The sequence below is a fragment of the Corylus avellana genome, chromosome ca10 (genome assembly GCF_901000735.1).
Source record: "Corylus avellana chromosome ca10, CavTom2PMs-1.0".
Classification (NCBI taxonomy): Eukaryota; Viridiplantae; Streptophyta; class Magnoliopsida; order Fagales; family Betulaceae; genus Corylus; species Corylus avellana.
Window position 1 is genome coordinate 18,604,528 of NC_081550.1, and position 21,517 is coordinate 18,626,044.

General features: G+C 36.1%; 3 protein-coding genes across 3 annotated transcripts; 1 reads left to right on the plus strand and 2 right to left on the minus strand.

Annotated features, from left to right (window-relative positions):
• Positions 1 to 2,547: 2,547 nt before the first annotated feature.
• LOC132163734 (suppressor of disruption of TFIIS-like) lies at positions 2,548 to 5,113 on the minus strand. Its single transcript, XM_059574102.1, has 9 exons — positions 4,973 to 5,113; positions 4,815 to 4,881; positions 4,604 to 4,669; positions 4,422 to 4,519; positions 4,299 to 4,336; positions 3,926 to 4,013; positions 3,574 to 3,834; positions 2,939 to 3,004; positions 2,548 to 2,852 (listed from the first exon to the last, which is right to left on the minus strand). Exons 2-9 carry the CDS (start codon positions 4,873 to 4,875, stop codon positions 2,694 to 2,696), a joined length of 837 nt encoding a protein of 278 aa, XP_059430085.1. The 5' UTR covers positions 4,876 to 4,881; positions 4,973 to 5,113; the 3' UTR covers positions 2,548 to 2,693.
• Positions 5,114 to 7,499: 2,386 nt separating this feature from the next.
• On the minus strand, positions 7,500 to 15,134 carry LOC132163485 (ATP-dependent zinc metalloprotease FTSH 10, mitochondrial-like). Its single transcript, XM_059573789.1, has 8 exons — positions 14,724 to 15,134; positions 14,390 to 14,633; positions 14,103 to 14,174; positions 12,746 to 12,876; positions 10,110 to 10,589; positions 9,192 to 9,959; positions 8,263 to 8,490; positions 7,500 to 8,124 (listed from the first exon to the last, which is right to left on the minus strand). The coding sequence occupies exons 1-8, from the start codon at positions 14,772 to 14,774 to the stop codon at positions 7,651 to 7,653; spliced, it is 2,448 nt and encodes an 815-aa protein (XP_059429772.1). The 5' UTR covers positions 14,775 to 15,134; the 3' UTR covers positions 7,500 to 7,650.
• A 914-nt stretch (positions 15,135 to 16,048) lies between these two features.
• On the plus strand, positions 16,049 to 21,273 carry LOC132164001 (uncharacterized). The gene is made up of 2 exons (XM_059574406.1): positions 16,049 to 17,352; positions 21,159 to 21,273. Exon 1 carries the CDS (start codon positions 16,154 to 16,156, stop codon positions 17,339 to 17,341), a length of 1,188 nt encoding a protein of 395 aa, XP_059430389.1. The 5' UTR covers positions 16,049 to 16,153; the 3' UTR covers positions 17,342 to 17,352; positions 21,159 to 21,273.
• Positions 21,274 to 21,517: the final 244 nt, after the last annotated feature.

The window sequence follows — 21,517 nt, forward strand, 5'->3', positions numbered from 1 at the left end:
GAAGTTCAAAAATTCTTAATTAAGGATATCGAACTTTTAATTTTTTCAATTACCCAATTTCGTTACAATTTTTTATTAAATATTGTCAAAATTTTCAAAATAGTAATTTTTTTTATTGGAAAAAATAAAATAAAATATTTAAAGATTTATGCATTTATTTTCTTAAAAAAAATATATATTTGCAAATTTTTTTGTAAAAAAAAAAAAAAAAAGAGAAAAAAAAAAAGAGAGTATTTTAGAAGTTTTGAAAAAATTTAACGAAAAGTCCTAACATAATGGAGTAATTAAAAGTTCAATACCTTTAATTGAAAGTTTTTAAACTTTGAATGGTAGTGTCAAAATAAGTGAAAATTTAGGATGATTTTTTGAAATTTCTCAAAAAAATTACATACATGTTTAGTGTGTGTTGAGACAATTGTCAACCCACGTAGCGACTTGATTTCAAAGCCTACTAAGAGTAAAAAATGGATCAGTGATGGAAGGCAGCGAAGTGGGGAGTATGACAGCCGTTTCACCTCTTATGCCTAAGTTAGAATTATATAGACAGTTGGGGCAGTGGGAAAACTTTTGTTCTCCCCCCTCCCTCCCTTGTCTTTTTGCTTATTTTTCTTTTGTTACAGGTTCAAGCCCCAATGCGCCGGCCGGGTATACCGTCCACCATTTTTGTCGTGTCTTTTTCTGGGGTTGATGGGGTTCTTGGATCAGACTGTTCAAAGCTCGATTTACGCCCCTCTGTCAAACCCACCTCAACACGCGCCACTCCACCGCGCACACTGACCCCACCCACTTCCAACAGCACCTATCATTTCTGATTCTGGCAACCCCGCAATGGATCGTGACTCGCACACGCCTACATGTGGTTTTTTTGCTTTTTGGCTAAAATCATCCGGCAGCCTTCTTCCTGTGGTGTTTTGTGGGATTTTGTGCTTTTTTTTTAATTTTTTTAATTTTTTCTTGTTTTTCTATTTTCCTTGTATTTTGTGGTCCTGACTTGTTAGGTTGATGATGTGAATAATTTCCTAACTTGGGAATTGAGGAGGTTGAATTTTGAAGAGGAGAAAGTATTGTGTCATTTGTGTGGCACCAATGTGTAACATCGTGAGTGAGTCCATTGAGCTTGAATGACATTATTTCGTCTTCTAAAATGATTTCTTATCATTAAATATTGTTATAATTCTCATAATTGTTATAATCTCAAAATATGTGTCTATTCAACTTTACCAAGACGTCAAGACAGACTCTGAACTCAATGATGCATTCCAAATTTTCCAGGTGCGATGATCAACTCCACATTGGTAAATTAAAATGATGCGTTGTAGTTGCTTTATCAAAAAGCCTTACTTTTTCTTTTGTCACAATTACATGTAAAGAGACAACATAATTACATGTAAAGAGAAAGAGTGGTTGGTAAATTTTGTTATTTTTTTTTTTCTAAATTAATACTTATTTCTATATATATGTATATTTTATATTTTGGGAATTATTCTAATTTTGTGAAAAGAGTTAATTAGCCTCGTGGATATTTATTAACGTCCAACTCACTCACTCCAAACTATTACGCAATGTTTGAGTGTATAATAATATGCATATGCATATAAGTATACGCGTGTAGTTTTAGATGTTTTTGTTGCCTCTTGATGGCACACCGAACATGAAACATCATATATAGCAATCAAATCATGATTATTTAATTTTAGACGATTGTGATTTATACATTATTATGCATATGCATATACATACACTTGTGTAGTTTTAGATGTTTTTGTTACATCTTGTTGGCACACTTAATATGAAACATCATAGCAATCAAATCATAACTATGATTGTGATTATACAATCTAATAGTTCAATATAGATGGTAAGATGCTTGTAAGTATGATTTAGCGATTGGATTTATAATATCGTTAGATGTTAATAAAGGTTGTGACCCTTTGTCAAAATATGTTATCTTTAAAATTCAATTATCTAAGTTAAGTGATTATTGCGATCGAACGAATAGAATTAAATGAATGTTAATTTTGAAACTACTTGTTTAAAAAGACAACTCTATATGAAAAAAAAAATAAAAAATAAAAAATAAAAAAACATATTCATATTCAACCTCTTCACAAAAAGACATCACTTAAGAATAGTCACTAACCCATTTCATTTACAGGAAAGGTATCTATGACATTATGCTAATCTATCTCTCTCAAAAACTTAAAAGCTTATGTATTACATAAAATTTAAAAGCTTTTGTCTTACATAAAATTTTGTGATGGCTAAGTTTTGTTGTTTTGCAAAAACATATGTCGTGTTCGGTGTTGTGGATTGGTTTCGTTTGTGCATAATGCAGACAAATATCATATAAAATCTGAACAACTTTAGTGTAACCTGGTGCACTTCAATTAATCAAAATTGGTAAGGGCAAATATTGTCTTAAAGAAAGCGACCCTCTAACGCGCCCTAGAGCATTTTACCATTATTTTCCAAATTTAGAATATTTGCACCAACAAATTCTGTATTGAACAACATTGAATTAGGAAAAGTGCACCACAAAAAATTAAATTAAGAAAGAGAATTAATGCATAGATCATCATTAGAGATAGGGATCATACAAGTCCAGTACCAAAAAGTAATTAATACAAATCTGGCATTATTGCTGAAATGCCAATAAACATACATTAGTGATCTGATCTCCCTGATCATATATGCTAGGCTTTCACTGAAGTCTCAATTGCCATCTTCCTTGGATACTCTATGCTTCCTGACTCTTCATTAATGGCTTCCCATAGCACCGGCAATGCTTCTCTAATATTGTGGATGCTCTCTAAAGCATAATCTACACCATTTCCACGATGAGATGTGCCCACCTATATATCCACCAGAATTGAAATTGGATTAATCGTTTTTCCTAATTATTTCTACTGTTAATTCAAGTATATATATTCTGACTTACATGCACTGTGTGAAGCCCCATACGCTTCCCACATTGTATATTTCGGATACTATCATCGAAGAAAAGCTGGAAAAAACCACAAAAAAACAAAAAACATCCTTATAATTAGAGTTGACAATTTTTGACACAAACCCAAAATGAAAATAATGAGTTAGGACTGAAAGGTCTGACCCATTTAATTAAATGAGCCGGATTACAATACGAACCTAAATTCACAACGAGATAAATTAGGTTATAAAAGAACCTATACCTTAGATTTTAAGGAAACCTACACCTTTCAAACACAAGGTTTGAGATTAATTTTTTTTTTCATTCTTTACTCATAACATAACCCCTTTAAATAGAGGATTCTACATATTACGCAAGAAATCTAGGGTTGAGTCAGCAGTTCTTATTGGAATATAAACTAGAACTGAGTTATCAAAACTCTTATATGAAAATAAAGACTAATTTAAATGAAATAAAACACATAGAGAGATAAACAAAGTTGACCTATATAGTTTTATACCAATACTTTGACACAACACATGCGTATATCCTTTCTTAGAAGATAAACTTATAAATGAAAATCAAGGAAATTTTGCTTCTAATCACCCAAGCTAGCTAGCATACAAATAGAGAGTTGGTTATCTTACTGTTCTTTGAGGATTGATGCTGCCTGCCTTGAATGCTTGTATAAATGCATTTTCAAATGGTTTGCAAATGACTGGAGACATGGGAAGCTCCGAGGTAGAATTGGGTTGACAAGGAATGTGAACAACGTTATCATAGGCATTATCATTCTCGTTGGTGGTCGGATTCAGAGTCTCAAAGCTTATAACCAGATCGAAGCAGTCTTCCAATCCAAGCCTGCTAAGAGCTTTGGCAACATGCCCCTTATCCGCATTTGAGAAAATCTATTTTGTAACCACCAAAAACATTGTCAAAGGAAAGCTCCATGCATGCTAATTAATTTATCTGAATTTTTCTATAGAGAAATCAACTTACAACTTTCCTAAAAGGCATGCTAAGCAACAGACTCCTCAGAACATGGTCAGGTTTTAGTGCATCATAGGGCAATCTCCCATGAACAAATCTGTAAAATAGGAAAGTGTGAGACCAAATACTTTTCAACAGAGGATCCCCACAAAGTAAATGACATAAATTCCATTTAAATTGGTTTGGAGAAATTTCTTTCCACCCAGTTCAGAGGAAATTGCCCACATAATAATACAAGTATATAATATAACTCAAGAAAAAGAATAATTATATTTAGTGTATATATCATAGGGTAATCCCCCATGAACAAATCTGTAAAATGGCAAGTGTGAGACCAAATACTTTTCAATATTAGAGGATGGAAATTACCAAACTGGTATACCTATGATAGTCATCATTGTCAAAGTCGTAGCCAATTGCCTGGACAGGGGAATATATATTCATTATTCAACTCTATGACATGTTCAAAATTCTTCATTTTAGCAAGAGGACAATAATAGTATACCTTAAGACCCGCCATTGTTGTTCCATAATTCTTGTATAACATACGATTCATCTCAGGGACTTTCTCTTCTTCTATCCCAAGCTTTTGAACCATATACTCTGTGGAGGGGTAGTATTAGTAATTAAACAGAAACATAATCTGTAAACACATCAGGAATTAGAGAATCATGATCAATGCAGTACCTTCAATATTCTTTGTGCATGCTTTGGACAGACCAGAGCTCAGGGGATAAAGGGTGTCATCAACATCTGTAAAGCAACATATTATTTGCATCATCGATCACCACCATTTTTATATCTACCAAACTCCCTACTCAGATTCACTCGAACAGAAACTCACTGAAAAAGCAGTAAAACCTGAGGATTTTGAAAGGATCCGAGCAAGAAAGCTTACCAAAGAGAAGACACTCGTACTGGGGCGCTAGAGCCTGCTGGTACTCCTCCTTGTATTCCATGTTAACCTTAAAAAACACAATATTATAGTGTTAGTGAATATTGTAAGGAAACCAACATAAATTAAAACAAGAGGGTGAGAATACATGAACAGTATACCGCAGAGAATGAGTGAATGAGAGAAAGACAGAGAGAGCTGCAAATATTGAATGAGAAAGGAGATGTGGGAAAGAAGAGGGTGGATATTTTGGGGTTTAAATCGGGTGGTGGAAAAGGAGACCAACAGGAAAGCCACAGAGAGCCTTCCTCATTGGTAGCCTCTAGAAGAAGCACTAGTGTGAATAATGCACCGCCATAGTCCTTTTCTGACACCTTTATTTTAGAAATGATAAAAGTAACTTTTTTGACTTTCTAGTATTTTTTTTTTAATTCAAAGAAACAAAAAAGATTAAAAGAAAACTCTACCAATATCAATTTTTAATGAAGTTCAAAAGAATTGGTAGGTCTTCTTCGTAAAATTATAGTTTGGACAATTTCAGGTTGATGGGTCAACCAAGTTCTTGTTCTAGAAATTCAAAGCCCTATTCAACCCATTTAATAATTCAATTGGGTGTCGATGAGTCAATTTGAATTCCCTACAACGACTAGTAAAATGGAGACAATCCATTTTATTGGAGATTTTGTTTTATTTTATTTTATTTTATGTGCCTCACCGACGTTGTTTCCTTTGGCTGCTCCTTGCCTCATTCCGACCACCACGCGTTGAAGTGCGGCCCTCATGACATTCTACACGCCTTCTAGACCTCTGGTATCCATTCTTCTCTGAGTCTCGTTGTCGCCACTTTCATCTGTCGTCGTATTTTTTGCAATTTTTTTTTTTTATTTTGTTTGCTTTTGTGTGATTTTGTCTCCCTGCTCTATTGTTGTTTATTTTTGAATGGAGACTTTTCCTTCCGGCTCTTGTTTGTTGATTTTGTTTGCTATGGTGTGGCTGCTCGTCAGTGCCCTTGATCCAGCCTTTTTGGGTGTCGGTTTTATTGTTGTGTTATTTGAAAAGACTCCAAAATCTCTTTCAGAGCCCTTGCTTTGCCTTTGCTTATAATAGCCCTTTGTGATTGCATCGGTTACCTTAATGGGACGGGTCATTTATTTAACTCATTCTTGCTAGTTACTTTGTCTCATCATCAAGTTTTGTCAAAGTTTAAAATAGATTTATCGGTCACTTTATTGTTTAAGATAACGGTTTATCGTCTGCCACATGTGTCTCATTTGACATGTCATGAACAGCTAAATCCAATGTCACGTTCGTCAGCAAATGCCAAGTCATTTACAGGAAGAAAAAAAAATAAAAAGCAGTCGATTTGGCACATTAAACTTAAAAAAACACAACCTAAAAACCTAAAGAGCAAATCCACAATAAAAAAGACTTTGGTTCGGTTGACATGGCATTGCATTGAGGTGTTGAGATAAACGTTAACATGTTAAATGAAATACGTGTAACATATGACAAACTATTAGCTTTTATGGTAAAGTGGTAGAGAAATCTTATTTTAAACTCCGACAAAACTTAAGAACCTTATTCGTAAAATTGAAAATTCAAAAACTAAATCTAAATCAGATAAAAATCTAAACTAAATATGATTTTTTTTTTTTCAAATTTTAAATAACATGACAATATATATACCATTAAATTTATAAAATTTAATCTTCATGAAGAGATTCCAATTATATTTTTAAAAATCTAAATGCCATAGATAGAATCGAATATCAATCTCATACTTATGAGATAAGAATGCATCCCACATATCAATGGACTATGCCAACCAAAAGTAAAATTCCTTGCTTTATTTAATCCTGAAATCTTATATATTCTTAAACGCGTACCATAAAGGTAAAGCAATGTGAAGGCACATTACCATTATCTTTTTTGGTGCTAATATATATATATATACACTTGCATTATTTATTCTGTGTAAACAGGATGCACGTGTCACATTAATAATTGAGGATACATAGCAATTTCAGGTTGTCTCCTATCTTTGATGGACCTTGTCCAGTTGTCCCCAATCTTTTCTTCCTTTGATTTTGAATTAGTGGCTAGAATTTATTGGATCAACTATCAAGCCCCGTAAATCCCGTTCCAAAAACTTGTTTTCGCAACGTCTAATCATGTATAACTACATCCCCCAGAACCGAAAGTAGTATTACTGTATCAGATACTTTTGACATGATTTACGACCTCCGTATTAAATCCTGTATAATTAGGTCCAAGTTAAATTGGATAAGCAGCCAAGCGAGTTAATTTCGAATTAACTTGAGTGACTCACATAACTAATATAAATTAAATCAGATCTTGTTTTTAATTGGTCGAAATCCGTCAAACGAGTTGTGTTTGGGTTAATCTAACACAACCTGATTATTAAATAGGTTAATACAAATTGTTTATTAATGAGTTACGTGGGCAAAATCGGGCCACCCACTTATTTAAATAGATTGTGCCGAAGTCAATAAATTTAACCCATTTAAATTTAGATTGACCCATATCAAATTGAGGCGGATATCAACCTAACAAACTCAGACGCAAATACGAAAAACACCGGTGGCGAAGCTATGAACGATTATGGTTTGTGCAATACTGTCGAAGTTATTGGGTGCTGGTATGGGCAGAATGGTTTGAACAGCTCAGAAATTACACTAGACATAAAATATATATATTGCAAAGCAAAGATGGCGCTGTAATCATCAATACCGATTGTACAAATTTTGTTCACGTTAAGGGAAATTGAAAACAAATCATAATTCATTCCATGTACAATTACAGCCAACCTCCCTAGTAATCACGTCGGGACTACTTGAGGTTCAAGGGGTGAAGATCCATCCTCCTCCTCAGCAACGGGTATCTCTACAGTCTTCTGATCTTCATCTTCAAAACCTTTCTTAAATCTATCATAATTCGTCACCTCGCTTGATTTGAATGGCCGTTCACCCAAAACTCGAAGCAAGTCATCTTGGTGAAGAACTTCCTTTTCAAGCAACAGCTCGGCAATTTTAGCCACCTCCTCTTTGTGTTCCTCTATAAGTTGGACTGTGTGTACATATGCCTTGCCCACCCATTCTCGCACTTCACTGTCAATAATTGCAGCAGTCTTGCTGCTGTACGGCTTGCTCATCTCAAATGAGTCTTCCCTTGGAGGAAAAGAGAGGAGACCCACCTTGTCGCTGAAACCATAGACTGCTACTTGGGCATAGGTTATCTTTGTCACCTTCTCCAAGTCATTTTGGGCACCTGTTGATACTTTCCCCAACAACACCTGCATCCAAAAGAAAAATATCCATATCACCACCATCATAGTTGAATAGACTATTGCATTACGCTTGGATTATTACTTTTTAATCTTTCCAGTCCCAAAATATATCAGTTGGGAATTTGGTTGTTTTGCATGGCTTACCTGTTCAGCAGCCCGACCGCCAAGTGTCATGCAGGTCATGTCAAAAAGCTGCTCCTTAGTCATTAGAAGGTTTTCATTAGGAACGTATTGGGCAAATCCAAGTGCTGCTGTACCACGCGGCACAATTGTCACTTTCAACAAGGGTTCTGCATGCTCCAAGAACCAGCCAGCAACAGCATGACCTGATTCATGGTAGGCAACAGTACGGCGTTCCAGCTTGCTTATCACCTGCTTGACAGATAAAGATGTCAGAAATTCTGATGTTGATCAAGGGGGAAAGAAGGATCAGATTGGAACTTAAAAAATTTAGGTTTCCCTGTAGATCAAGAATCCTTTCTAGAGCATTGGAAATTTCAAAACACACAACCAAATGGCAGGTCCAGAAGCGCAATGGAATGAAAGCATTTGGGATTCTCATAACCTTTAGAAAAAGCAACTTAGAGCTAATTACACTTTACCTACATAAGATTAGGGTGGAATTCAAATTGTCAGCCTGTGGTTTAAAACATTACACTTATCCCACGTGAGGCCACATTCTTTATTATTTTCCAGAAATAAATCGTTAAAATACAGATGCATAAATCACATTTCTCAAAAAAAAAAGTCCCAGAAAATACAACAATCGCATTATAGTATAAATATATTAATCTCATTAACCAAAAGAAGAAAAAACTAGACTTCAAATGCAACATTTTAAAACCATAGGTTGGCAACTCGAACTTGACTCAAATCATAAATGGATGAAGTGTAGTTTCCCCAGCAACTTTCCATGAGCAGTGTCATGAAAAGCAGTTCCAGATAAATTGCAATGGTCTTTCATTGAACCCCCAAAGAAGAAAAAAAGCTTCCCCCAACAGCAACATGGTCATAGAGTTAAAATTCAAAAATGTGATCATATCATGTAACACAAGTGGCTAGAAATGACGTACCTTGTTCTTCTTCTCCAAACCACCAATGATCCTATCTATAGCTGCCTCAAAATGTTCCATTGTGACCTTTAATCCTTCATTCCTAGCAGCAATTAGAGCAGCTTCGTTGCAGACATTTGCAATGTCTGCTCCAGCAAATCCAGGCGTGAGGGCTGCAAGCCTCTGAGAGAAATATGATGGCTCATGATCAAGTTTAATTCTTTTCAAGTAGATCTGAAATATCTGGTCACGACCTTTAATATCAGGTTTATCAATGGTAATTTGGCGATCAAATCGGCCAGGCCTCAACAGAGCTTTGTCTAAAATATCAGGTCTATTAGTGCCAGCAATCACAACAACTCCAGCAGTGGTACCAAAGCCATCCATTTCTACCAGCAACTGATTTAGCGTACTTTCACGCTCATCATTGGCACCTGAAAAGGCCCCACGCCCTCTTGCTCGACCAATTGCATCAATCTCATCAATAAAAACTATACTGGGAGCACACTGCCTTGCTTCTTGAAACAAGTTTCTGACCCTGGACGGTCCAACACCAACAAACATCTCCATGAAGTCTGAACCAGATATGGAAAGAAAAGGGACACCTGACTCCCCTGCAGTTGCTTTCGCTAGAAGGGTCTTTCCCGTGCCTGGAGGGCCTACCAAAAGAGCACCTTTTGGAATTTTTGCTCCCAAATCTTCATATTTCTTAGGGTTCTTTAGGAAGTGCACAAATTCCATAATTTCTTGCTTTGCCTCATCACAACCAGCAACATCTTTGAAAAAGATCTGGACAAACCCACCAGAAAAGAAAAAGTCTCTTGAGTCACTTTCTAGAAACATGGTAGTTTTTTAATTATTGCTAAGTGAGGAAAGATAAATTACTGTAAAAATTGGATGAAGCCCAAAAAAAAAAAATCAGAGAAACAGAAAGCTAACCTTATTCTTGGCATTCTTATCTACTTTGGTAACATGTGCCTTTCCTATGTTGAATATCCCACGGGCACCCTTTCCACCACTGCCACCAACACCTAGCCCACCTTGCATTCTCCGCCCCATAAACAAAAGGGATCCCAAAAGCAAGAGTGTTGGTGCAAATCTCATCAATTCATTGTACCAAACCATTTCAGAGACATATGTTACAGGAACATAATCATGGGAATCTATCCCTAATGCTTCCTGGGCTTCCTCCAACTTCTCTTCGAAAGACTCAACACTACCAATGTTGAAATAGTATTTATACTGGCCCCCATTCCCTTTTGTAGGTGTACCACTAACAGGTCCCTGCACAACATCATCACTTGTCTGATTGCGTGGTGAGCTCCTTACAAAAACTTTGGCGACTGACTTATTTGTAACAACTATGTGGTCCACTTTACCTGCCTCCAGAAGCTTGTTTTTGAACTCTTGAAAACTAATCTGCAAAAAATATGAAATTTCAGAATGACCAGAAGTAAATTTAACATCAAAAAGAAAAGGTAAAAACATTTTCTAATGGGAAATAAATGAATAGGGAAAAAATGCAGCAATTTAAAAGTTACATAGATCATTAATCGTAAGCATTACGTCACCATGCAGACCCAAGTACAAGTTCTAGTGCCTGAAATAAGCAATCACCCAAAGAAATTTCCACCAAGAAGGTAAAGATTGTAATTAATCCACTTCAAGAAATGTCCACAAAACGATGTTAAAACTGAACAGAAAATGGGATTAGAGCAATTTAACCAGCATCAATGGAAGTCTCCCAGTCAATGCAAGAAACCACTTTATCTAATGGAGCTTCAGCTAATGATAACTCATGCAGGTAATAAGGCCAGGTTCTTAAGAGTTAAAAGTTCTGGTCAGGCAGTCAATTGGATATATAGAAACTAGTTTAATGAACAAATTTTGTTGTTGTTAATACACAAAAAAACTAAAATAAACGGTTTATAATGATATTATCTTAATTTGAGATACATCCAGGTCAAATGAGTTAATCCAAGGCTCATCTTGTATCAATTTTGCAGGAATATAGGAAAGGAATAAATTTCAAATCTAAAGGATAGTTGAGTAATCCAATCTGACTGAAAATGACCATTATTTTTCCTCCAAGCTTTATGACAAACTAAGGCCTTTTGAGAACTATGCCTCAAGAACCCAAGGTGGCGGATGGATCCTTATTCTCATAAACAATATAAATGACCAATTTTCTGCCTAAAGCCAAGGCCAAAAAGAAAAGAAAAATTGTGTCACTATACCCTTGTAATTTCGTACATTTTTGACATTGAGACTCTAATTTCCAATTTGATGATATTAAAACTCAAGTTTCAGATCACTTTGAATCTGAAACCTTCGGCCATTTTTCTGTCATATAAATAGCAGATAACATGAAAATACAATTATGCACCTCGTATAAAAAACACAATCTGAAACCTTCGTCCATTATGACAATACAATCTGAAACTTTCATCCATGCCGTGTAGGTTGACTGGCTATGGAGGTCTTTTTTTTAAATTAAAAAAAAAATGATATGAGGGGCATAATTCTATTTACGTGTCCTTCCCGTTATTTATTAGACAGAAATGTGGACGGAGGTCTTGGATGTGACTCAAAACTCAGATCTTAATGTTATTAATTTGAAAACTGGGTTCTCAATGTCAAAAAATGCAAAAGCACAAGAGAGTGGTGACATAATTTCAGGGGAAAAAAAAAACACAATATAGAAAGAAAATGAACCAAATCAGGGAGAGGTCATAATGCGAAATTTGTTATCTAATAAGGGTAATAGCAGAGATTGACCCTTCCCCGAGTCAGTCCAGTCAGAAAGGGGAGGGGGCCCGCTGTCTAGACTGCATTTCAGGCAACCATGTACGTCTGGTCATTTTATTAATGGCAAGGGGTGGAATCATTTTGGTTTTCTATCTTCAGATTGCCAAATTGGAGAGTCACCAAGGCCTTTTAGAATCCACTTCTAAGCGGGCGAAGGGTAACGAGGGTAATAGAGGAGATTGACCCTTCCCCAACTGAACCCAGCCAGAAAGGGGAGGGCCCGCTGTCTAGACTGATTTCGGGCAACCAGGTACGTCTGGTCATTTTATTAATAGTAAGGAAAGGAATCATTTTGGATTTCTATCTTCAGATTACCAAATTGGAGAGTGACCAAGGCCTTTCAAATCCACTTCTAAGCAAGCGAAGGGTCCAGACCTTTTTTTTTTTTCTCTTTATAAGTTCAATTTACTCATATTGGCCACAATTAAGATGTATGAAAATCCCTTTATTACTATTATTCTTGGCCTGTAGCATGGCATTAACAACATTAAATGATATTGTTTACCTAATAGTAAATTGATCTTTTCTATCATTTTTCCAGAATGGGGTATCAATGAATATATTTTTACACCATGCTATTTGAAAGGGAAAAGCTTAATAAACAAGTTTTATGAGAAAAATATACATATCACAGTTGGCTTTTGCCGTGTTAATGATGATTAAAAATGTAATTCAAAAGTATGTTAGTTGTTGAATTTTGCAAATTGATCTGAATAAAACCAAGAAGCTTGTAGAATGGCAATATAATTACATAAGGATATGCTTACCTGTTGCTCTTCACGAGACCCAAATGACATAGAAGAAAGAACCAGCCCAATTATAATAAAAGGGGTCAATGAATTCTGAAATTTTGTGAAAGCATCTTGAAAACTCCATTGATCATCTGTTTTTGAGTCATCTGAAATTAGAAGAATAATTGGTTACTTCAATTGATTAATGTATATCTCATACCCAGCATGGAAATAAATAAAAAGCAGATGCATGAACAATGCAAACATAGAGAACATAAAGGTTATGTTCAAGAAGGGTTCGTAAGTTCACACTAGAGATATCACAGTTGTTTTGCAATGAAGTTGTTTATGAATTTGTGGAAGAGAAAGGGAGCAAATATTTGGGAATACAAAACGTGTGTAACTTAGCAAACTCTACCCCAATCTCTTACATCTTCAATGCAGTAAGATAGCTTTATTCCTCCACTTCAAGGGTTCGACGTGCACAAGACACAAAAACTTGCAAAGTAAAAGTTTTTTTCTTTTTCTGTATAAGAAACCTAAAATACAATCACAATAAGCCCTTAACATAGTCTAGCCCACAGGGCTTGGGCAACCTTAACATAGTTTTTTTTAATCCAAAAAAAAAAAGGCTAGGCCAACCTTACTGCACCACGCCAGCCAAACCCCATTCCCAATACAGCTAAAGTACAGAGCAAGCTAGCCTTTTACAAGATTCAAAAAAATGAGCCTGCCATAAAATTAGCACCTGCAATGGCATTAGCTACAATAAAATTGGTATTACCTCCCATATGAACTAGAGCCATTCCTCAAAGGAAAGCCGAAAGCAAACCAGAATATTAAAGCTACCCAGAGAATTTGCAGTATCCACCATCCAATGTACAAGCTCCCTAGAGGCAAAAAAATGAAAACCCAACAATGACACATCTAAAACTCCAACATATTGCTGCAAACCAAAACTGACACATTGATTTGCAGCATCCACCGTGCAATACACAAGCTCCCTAAAAAGCAAGCAAATGAAAAGCCACCAATGACCTATCTAAAACTGCTACAATCTGCAATCGCCAATTTACTTTCAGCTCAAACAGACATCCTCCATTTTAGAAGCATAATGCTAAGCAACATAATGTAAATTATATTATCATCTGAAGAAAATATATACAAGAACAACTACGACCTTAGAAAAGCTCTTAAATGGTGTCCTGAAACACGTCAAAACACAAAAAAGAACATCTTAACAGTTAAGAATGATACCCTACTTTGTTTCCCATTTCTGAACAATCAGCAACAGCTATCTCCAAATTGAGAATTTTTCATTGCAATGAGGGGGAAATGCATAAAAAAATAAAGATTATAACAGCTCAAAAGCAAAAAAAAAAAAAATATTCACCTTTTGACTCCGATTTTTGGTCCTTTCCCTTTGGAATCTCCTTCTTTTCCTTCGGATAAAAGTTCTCATAATCTGCAAATGAAGGGCAATACACACTCAACCTTGTCCATACCACAATCCAAGTAGCATTAGCATTTACAAAAGTACTTTTCTTACTCTTAGAAACAACTACTGCGCATTGATTTTAGCTAGTATTTAAACAATAAAAGTAGTTCCCCAGCATTGGCCAAATAATACCCAAACAAAGTCAAAACTCAGAACACAAAGATCACATTTCAATCACTTACTCTTTTTCTTAGGGGCTTCACTCGAGAAAAGCCGACGTAGTCTAGGGTTTGCAAGAACATGGTTCAAATCGGACAAATACGCCTTCGAAACGAACGCCTTGTGAGCTCCAACTGTCGCTAAATACCTCCTCAAAATCCCTAATCCCCCATTTACACGACCCAGATACGCATTCACACCTGGCAACCCCAGAAGCCCTTCGTTGCCAATCACCGATCTCCCAACACCACCGCCATACGACAAATTCTAGCCCACCAAAAATTAAACAAATAAATAACAAAGAACCCAGAAAACTGAAAACTTCAACAGCAAAAAAAAAATGGTGAAAAAACTTACCTTAGAGCCAGAAGACCGTGACAAGGCACGGCCAAGCTTCGAAAAGATCATTATTTTGATGTCTCAGATAGAAAATGAGCAGTACTATAAAATACGGTTCTGATTCTCAATAAAACAGGAACAGATCTACGGTGAGAATCTTGAAAATAACGTTACCAAAAACAATTGCAGTACTTGGGTTTAACTGGACGTTAATTCTGGAGCAAAGTTTAAAGGAATGAGTTCTCGGAAGCGTTGGCGTTGGATAGGAAGGCTGATACGTCTGTAAGGGGCTGTTTGGGCGCGAGAGATATTTTGTGGGTCGCGTTTTGTGAATGGGGCATGGTTGGTGAGGTCAGCAGAAACGTTGTTGGGTTTGGTTTGGTTTCGTGGATTGATAACTTGGCAAACAAGACATGGGAGACTCGCCCACGGATTTTTATACTTCTGGGAGAGAGAGAGAGAGAGAGAGAGACCATATAAATGCACAAAGACATATTCTAAGCAATATACAACACTATAAAGGCAATAATAGTCTCTCAAACAAACTTTTTGGTGTTCTTTTTAGTGTATTTTTCAGTTTTACATAGCATTTTCTAAAAAGGTAGGAAAAAAAAAATGAAAATATTATATTCTAAAAACCAGGTGAGAAAAATAAGGATAGGTTTTTTTTTTTTTAAGAAAATAATATACAGAGTACGTCTAGCATTACTCACAAACAAAATTTACCCCACCAGTCCCTAAAAAAGAAGAAGCAGAAAACAATATCTACCTAGAAAAGTAGACTACTATTCCAGTCAAAATACATCATCTTATATACGAATTAGGATCTTCTCCATTTCATTTGAAATGAATAATATCCAGTTAGTTATGGTGAAATTATATTTTTGTCTCTTTCAAAAGTGAAAAGATAAAAATACTCATCCACTATAACTAACCAGATATTATCCAGTTTATTTGAACTGGAGAGGATCCTGTTACGTTTTATAGATAGATAGGTATAAACTTTCTTTAAATTGAGAGAAACCAATAGGTTATATAAAATAGGTTAAAGATATTCCAAGTCTAATATAGATTAGTGAGCTATGTTTGTTAATGTTTTTATAATTTATTCATGTTTTACGGTAGATACTCCTGAGATCTCCATGCGTTACTTTTTTTTTTTTTTTTTGGGTTGTTATTGTTGGTATATGAATAAACAACTTCAAAGTTAAAACTCTTATCAACTTTGGGCCATCACTAAAGATGGGCTGGGCCCAATTTCCCCGGATTTGACCGAAATCCAAACTCCCATCTTTTTTTTTTGACATGCCAAACTCCCATCTTACCCATACTGTCGACGACACGAGTCTTTCCTCCCCAATTCCATTTGCTTCATTGAATTCGCAGAAGCAATGCTCAGCTTAGCTAAATTTTTGTAGAAATCCATTGCTGTTTTGCTTCAGACAACCATGGAAACTAGTTCAGTTCTCCTCCACTCTAGGACTCTCCCTTTCGGTTTCACCTTCGCAAACAACAAAGTCTCTCTCAGACATTTGGACAAACACTTGCCAATCAGCAGTTCTCAGCGCCACCAAAGCCTTAAACCCATCAAATCCCCGTTGCATTGCTCTTTTAAAGCAAGCCCATTGTCACTATCTTTAACAAGAACAAGAACACATTTCTTACCTTCTCTCAAATGTTCGTACTCCAGCACCACCAGCTCGGATTCGGTCAACCCATTGCTAAAATCCCTCAAAAACCTCTCACTTGATTCGTTGAAGAAAAGCCTTTCTCAGTTAACTCCTATTGATATTGTCAAGTTGTCTGGGGTCTTATCCATCGCTATTGCGGCAACAAAATGGACTGTGAATTTGCTCTTCAACCCTTTCTTTTGGATGTACTTCAGCTGGACTTGGTTGTTCTGGCCGTGGCTCGTTGCGATATCGTTTGCAATTTACGGCTTATATTGCCTTCGCAAGAATATATTTGGTGAAGCTAACATCTTTGAGCAACTTGCCGTTGTTACTTCAGTATTCACTTGGCTCACTCTTGTGCCGCCCGCCCATTTCAATGGCTATCTTGAAGGTTGGCCTTTCGTGTTCTTCTTCGTGTACCATTATTTCTTTTTCTTCAATGTTACTGTAAGGAAACGGTTATATGGGGATTACTATGCTCGCCCGCATGACCCCAAGTGGGAGGTGAACCTGCCCAGGTGGCGTCGCCTTTTGTTCTGTGTGGGAGTCATGGCTGGGCACTGGTTGGCCGCATTTGAAGGGCCAGAGCTGCACCGCATTCCGGGCGGGTGGACCAATGTGGGGGTTTGGATTTTGATAATGGTGACACTGTTGATGCAGTACAACTCGACGTTGTATCTTGCAAAGTATTCGGAAAAGGTGGTCGTGCCTACGGCTGTGGTACAGTTTGGCCCGTATCGCTGGGTCCGTCATCCGATATACGCGTCTACGATGCTGCTGTTTGTAACTTACTGTGTTGCACTTCGAGCACCTTTGAGCTCGCTCTTTGTTGCAGCAGTTTGTTTGTTGTACTATGAGCAGAAGGCAAAACTGGAGGAGGCTTTGATGGTTGAGACTTTCGGGGATGGGTATAAGGAGTATGCGGCTAAAGTTAGATGCAAGTTCATTCCTTTTGTTTATTAGCTTGTCTACAGGTATGTAGTGGTTAATTGTTCCTTGTCTGATTGAGACATAGGATTCAAGTACTTGAGCTTTGAAATGAGAAAGGAAAATGTTAGATTATATATGGCAGGTGCAAATTTTGTTGGATGTTGTTATTGTTGATGTTATTTGTTTTAGCTTGGTTGTTCTGTCATCTCCAAGTACTTCAGTTTCACATGTTGCATTAGTCTTTTGTTCGTTGCAATGCACTAGGTTGGGTGGGGGAAGGGGAGGTTGAATATCAGGCTGGTTTGTGAGTTTTTATGTCACCCTGATTTGTTGGTGTATCTTACATCACTGCAGGAGTGCAGAATGCAAGTAGCTATAGTTCTTAATTCTTTTCTTGCTAGTTTTGAGTTCTCGTTTTCCTGTGTACCTGGAGCTCCTTACGCTTTTAATGAAATTTCAATTACTTATCAAAAAAAAGTTATGAGTTCGCATAGATCTCCTGTTTCACTTGGCAATGCTCTAGCAGTTACATTGATTTCAGTCTCTTAACTTAGCTTCAATATATTGAAGTCTCTATAAGTCTTATTGAGCAAACTTAATTTGGAGTGCTTTTTGAAGTAATGTAAAAGAGACACACTTAAATAACAAACTGTAATCAATTGGCAATATCTAGGTCCAAGTGTCAACTGTTCTCCAACAAGCATATGGGCATAAATTAAATGAGCTGTATTATGCTCTACTCAGCTTGGCTTACATATATGGCCACAGTATTGGGCTCGTACTCATACTTGGCTGGGCTGGAGGAAATTTATTTATGAAATATTAGTTGAATTGATGGAAGAGTGAAAATCAATGACTGGAAAACACATAAACTGACCATTTCTTTTCTCGCGTTTGATTGATTATTCATAAGGGGACATCAAAGAGAAGATTACCTATAGAATCAAAGTTATTGAAGTGGAGAATTGATGACAGCATTTGTGTGATTGTTACAGTGTTTTCATAGTTCACTTCTAACTCAGAAAATTGCAATTGGGATCACTCGATCCAAAACTTGGAACATTTTTCGTTCAAAAATGCTGATTTTAACCATAAAAAATACAGGAAACTTATAAACCTATTAGAATCTTATATAGATGATAAACTTTTTCTGCGAACCAAGCTACAATGTTAAGAATTACAACTCAAGACTACCTTATCACCTTTTAACTTATAATGAAACTATCTATATAAGTTCTATATAGGCTTATAAGCATCCTTCCAGAATCTGATCTAAGTAGCATATCATGAACCTGTTTTCTTTCCAAGTACTTCAAAGGATCCTGATGCTAAATTGCTACTAATTGCAATGTTGGTATTTGTTACAAACTTATTTTCACTTGAAATCTAAAGGTATTGTAATGTTAAATTGCACGTAGTTTCTTGACTATCTTACTCTTCTTTTTTAGATTTTTTGTTTATAATTGGTAAGTTAGTGAAGCAACCGATGCATTTTGAACCCTTGACCATACCCTCTTCCCCATTCTTACAGGGGGAGTTGGTATCACTTGAGCTACAGCCAATCAGCATCTTGTGGTTGATATAACCTTTAGTTTGATGTGCATTCTGAACGTTTAAAGCTCTTGTTGGCACCTTCAAAATGGCTTATGCTTTGTTTATTGGTTTCTTAGATGTTTTGCTGTTTAAGTTTTCTGTTTTAAAAGCCAAAACGAGGCACTAAATGTACTTTTATTCTTGTAGAATTGTACGGTAAATATACCTGTCGAACTGCATGGAGAATATAAAAAATCGACCATAGAATTAGCTGCACATTTGGTTTCCAAATTCTGGTTAGTCAAGTATTGCTATGTCCATGACATAAGTGGAGCTAAAATGATTATGTATCAATGAATGAGCTGCATTAAAAAGTGGGTGCATTAGAAGTGAATCCATTTGTCAACATAAACTAAGTTTTCATGTTCAACAAATGCTGGTCAAATGAGCGTTGAAGGTTGATATAGTTCAACTGGAAGGCACTGTAAGGATCTAAGGGAAGATCAAGTATGCATTTTTTTAGGCTTCCTCTTTTTCCAATTTAATTCATGATTATGTGAAAGAAAACACAATTGACCCTGCTAGTATTTTAGAGAAGTGTTTTTAAAATGTGTGAGTGATTTAAAAAATAATTAAAGACATTCACAGCAAGCTTAGCTGTATAACGTTCCTGGTTTTTTCTTTTCTGTTTATTTTGTGCCCTTTACATATCAATATAATGAGGAATTAAGTTTTTTAAGCTAGGTCAGGTTTATAGTCTGTTGATTATTGGGCCATTGAACTTGGGTCCAACTCTCCATCTGACCTCAGTTCATTTGCTTGCTTTTTAAAATTGACATGTTCTGATCCTTCCTTGGTTTTCTTTCTATTTGCTGTCTCGTGATTGCTATAGATCAGATAAGCATTTTCATGACCTCCTCATGTTATTGACTGAAATGACTTGTGTGGTTCGTTGCTTATATATCAAAAACAGGAGATAAGTTGTTCAGGATATTATCTTGAACAGGTCATATATAGGCTGGCTGTTTTGCTATTAGACTAGGTTCAAGTCGCCATCTGAGCTTGATCCATCCTCATCTGATTGCTTTTAATTGATAAGTGTTGTGGACCTTCCCTTGATTGTCCTTCTATATGCTGACTCGTGATTGCTACCGATCAGATGAGCATGAAATATAGTCTCCACTCATGATGGATTGCATCAATGTTTGTGGATCTTATGCTCAATACAGTTTAATGTCAGCTACATTAGAAATTGAGTTACATTTTGAATTTTTGTTCAATGAAACAAATGCATTAAGCTGTAGGGATACTTTTTAATACCCCAATCCTACATTAGAAAGATAAATAACCCACATAATGGGGAGATTATAAAAACATCATGCATCTGTTCATTACTAAGTGGAACTGGACTTTATAAGTGATTTTAAGGAGCTTCAAATTGATTAAAAATTTTGGAGTAATAGTGCAGATGTGACTAACACTTTCCCTAAGTCGTTACAAATGGTATCAGAGCAACCTAGTAATGTCATGTAGTATTGGAAGACTACGTGACGTCATAGATTTAAGAGGAGACTTCAGTCCTACATTAGAAAGATGAATGACTCACATAAAGTTAGTAGATTATAAAGACACTCATGAGGTTAAGACATGTTGTCTTATCTTATCGGTTCAGAAAAAATTCCACCATATTCAAGAAGTTTTATCCTTTTCTAAATTACAAAACATCTAACAGAGACACGTGGGATCAAAATAACAATAGATGCCCCTATTTTGTTGGACTGGATATACCTACTATACGTGAACCAGTTTGCATTGCCACCCTCTTTATCAGGGAATGGCAACCCAACATTCCAAGATTTGACAATGGCTGCTGACTAGCACAGTAAGACTCAACATCTAGAAAGAGAATATCTAGAGATTGTGGAAGCCACCTCATACGCGAATGTAAGCCAACTCATCCATGTGAAATATATCATCAGCTTATCCTTGTTTTGCACCACACATTGCAGAGATAGATGCACAGTGAAATTGCAAAAAAGCCTCATAACGAACACATTCTAATTATGCAGGGGCTCTTTTTTCTTATAGCAAAATCACTTTCTTTGATGTACTTTCTCTGTGTTTTCGATTTCATGCACTTAAAGACAATGATTACTGGTCCTCTTTCGGCCCCTTATTAAGTTTCCTTGTTGAGATGTCCAGGCTCTCTGTTTTCTTTTATATCCTGTCTATTCTTCTGTTTTGCTCATGTTACTTGATTGTTGTGCCATTTCGTAATCCTTTTACAAAAAAATAATTGTTTCCATACGTTTCCCAGGTGTGGAAATTGGATTTGGTGTTCCTTTGATGTGCCTTCTCCAGTTCTCCTCATGCGTGATAGACAAGTTTTTTAAAAGCGACTTAATACTTTGACTTGTTCCCTTTTATTTTTGGATGAATTTGATGGTGTCTTTTTCAAATGTGATAAACAAGTCTTAGTTATCGGTTTCATTGTGTGTGTTTTCCTGTTTAGGATATGCAATGATTTTTCTCAGCTTTGATGTATTACTTGAAAGGTGCCATTGCCATCAGTCATATGAAAGAAACATAAACAGGGGTCCTCGTGTCATTTGTAGACCCATTCAACATTTTTTTCAAACATATATATATATTTGCCATCAGTCATATGAAAGAAAC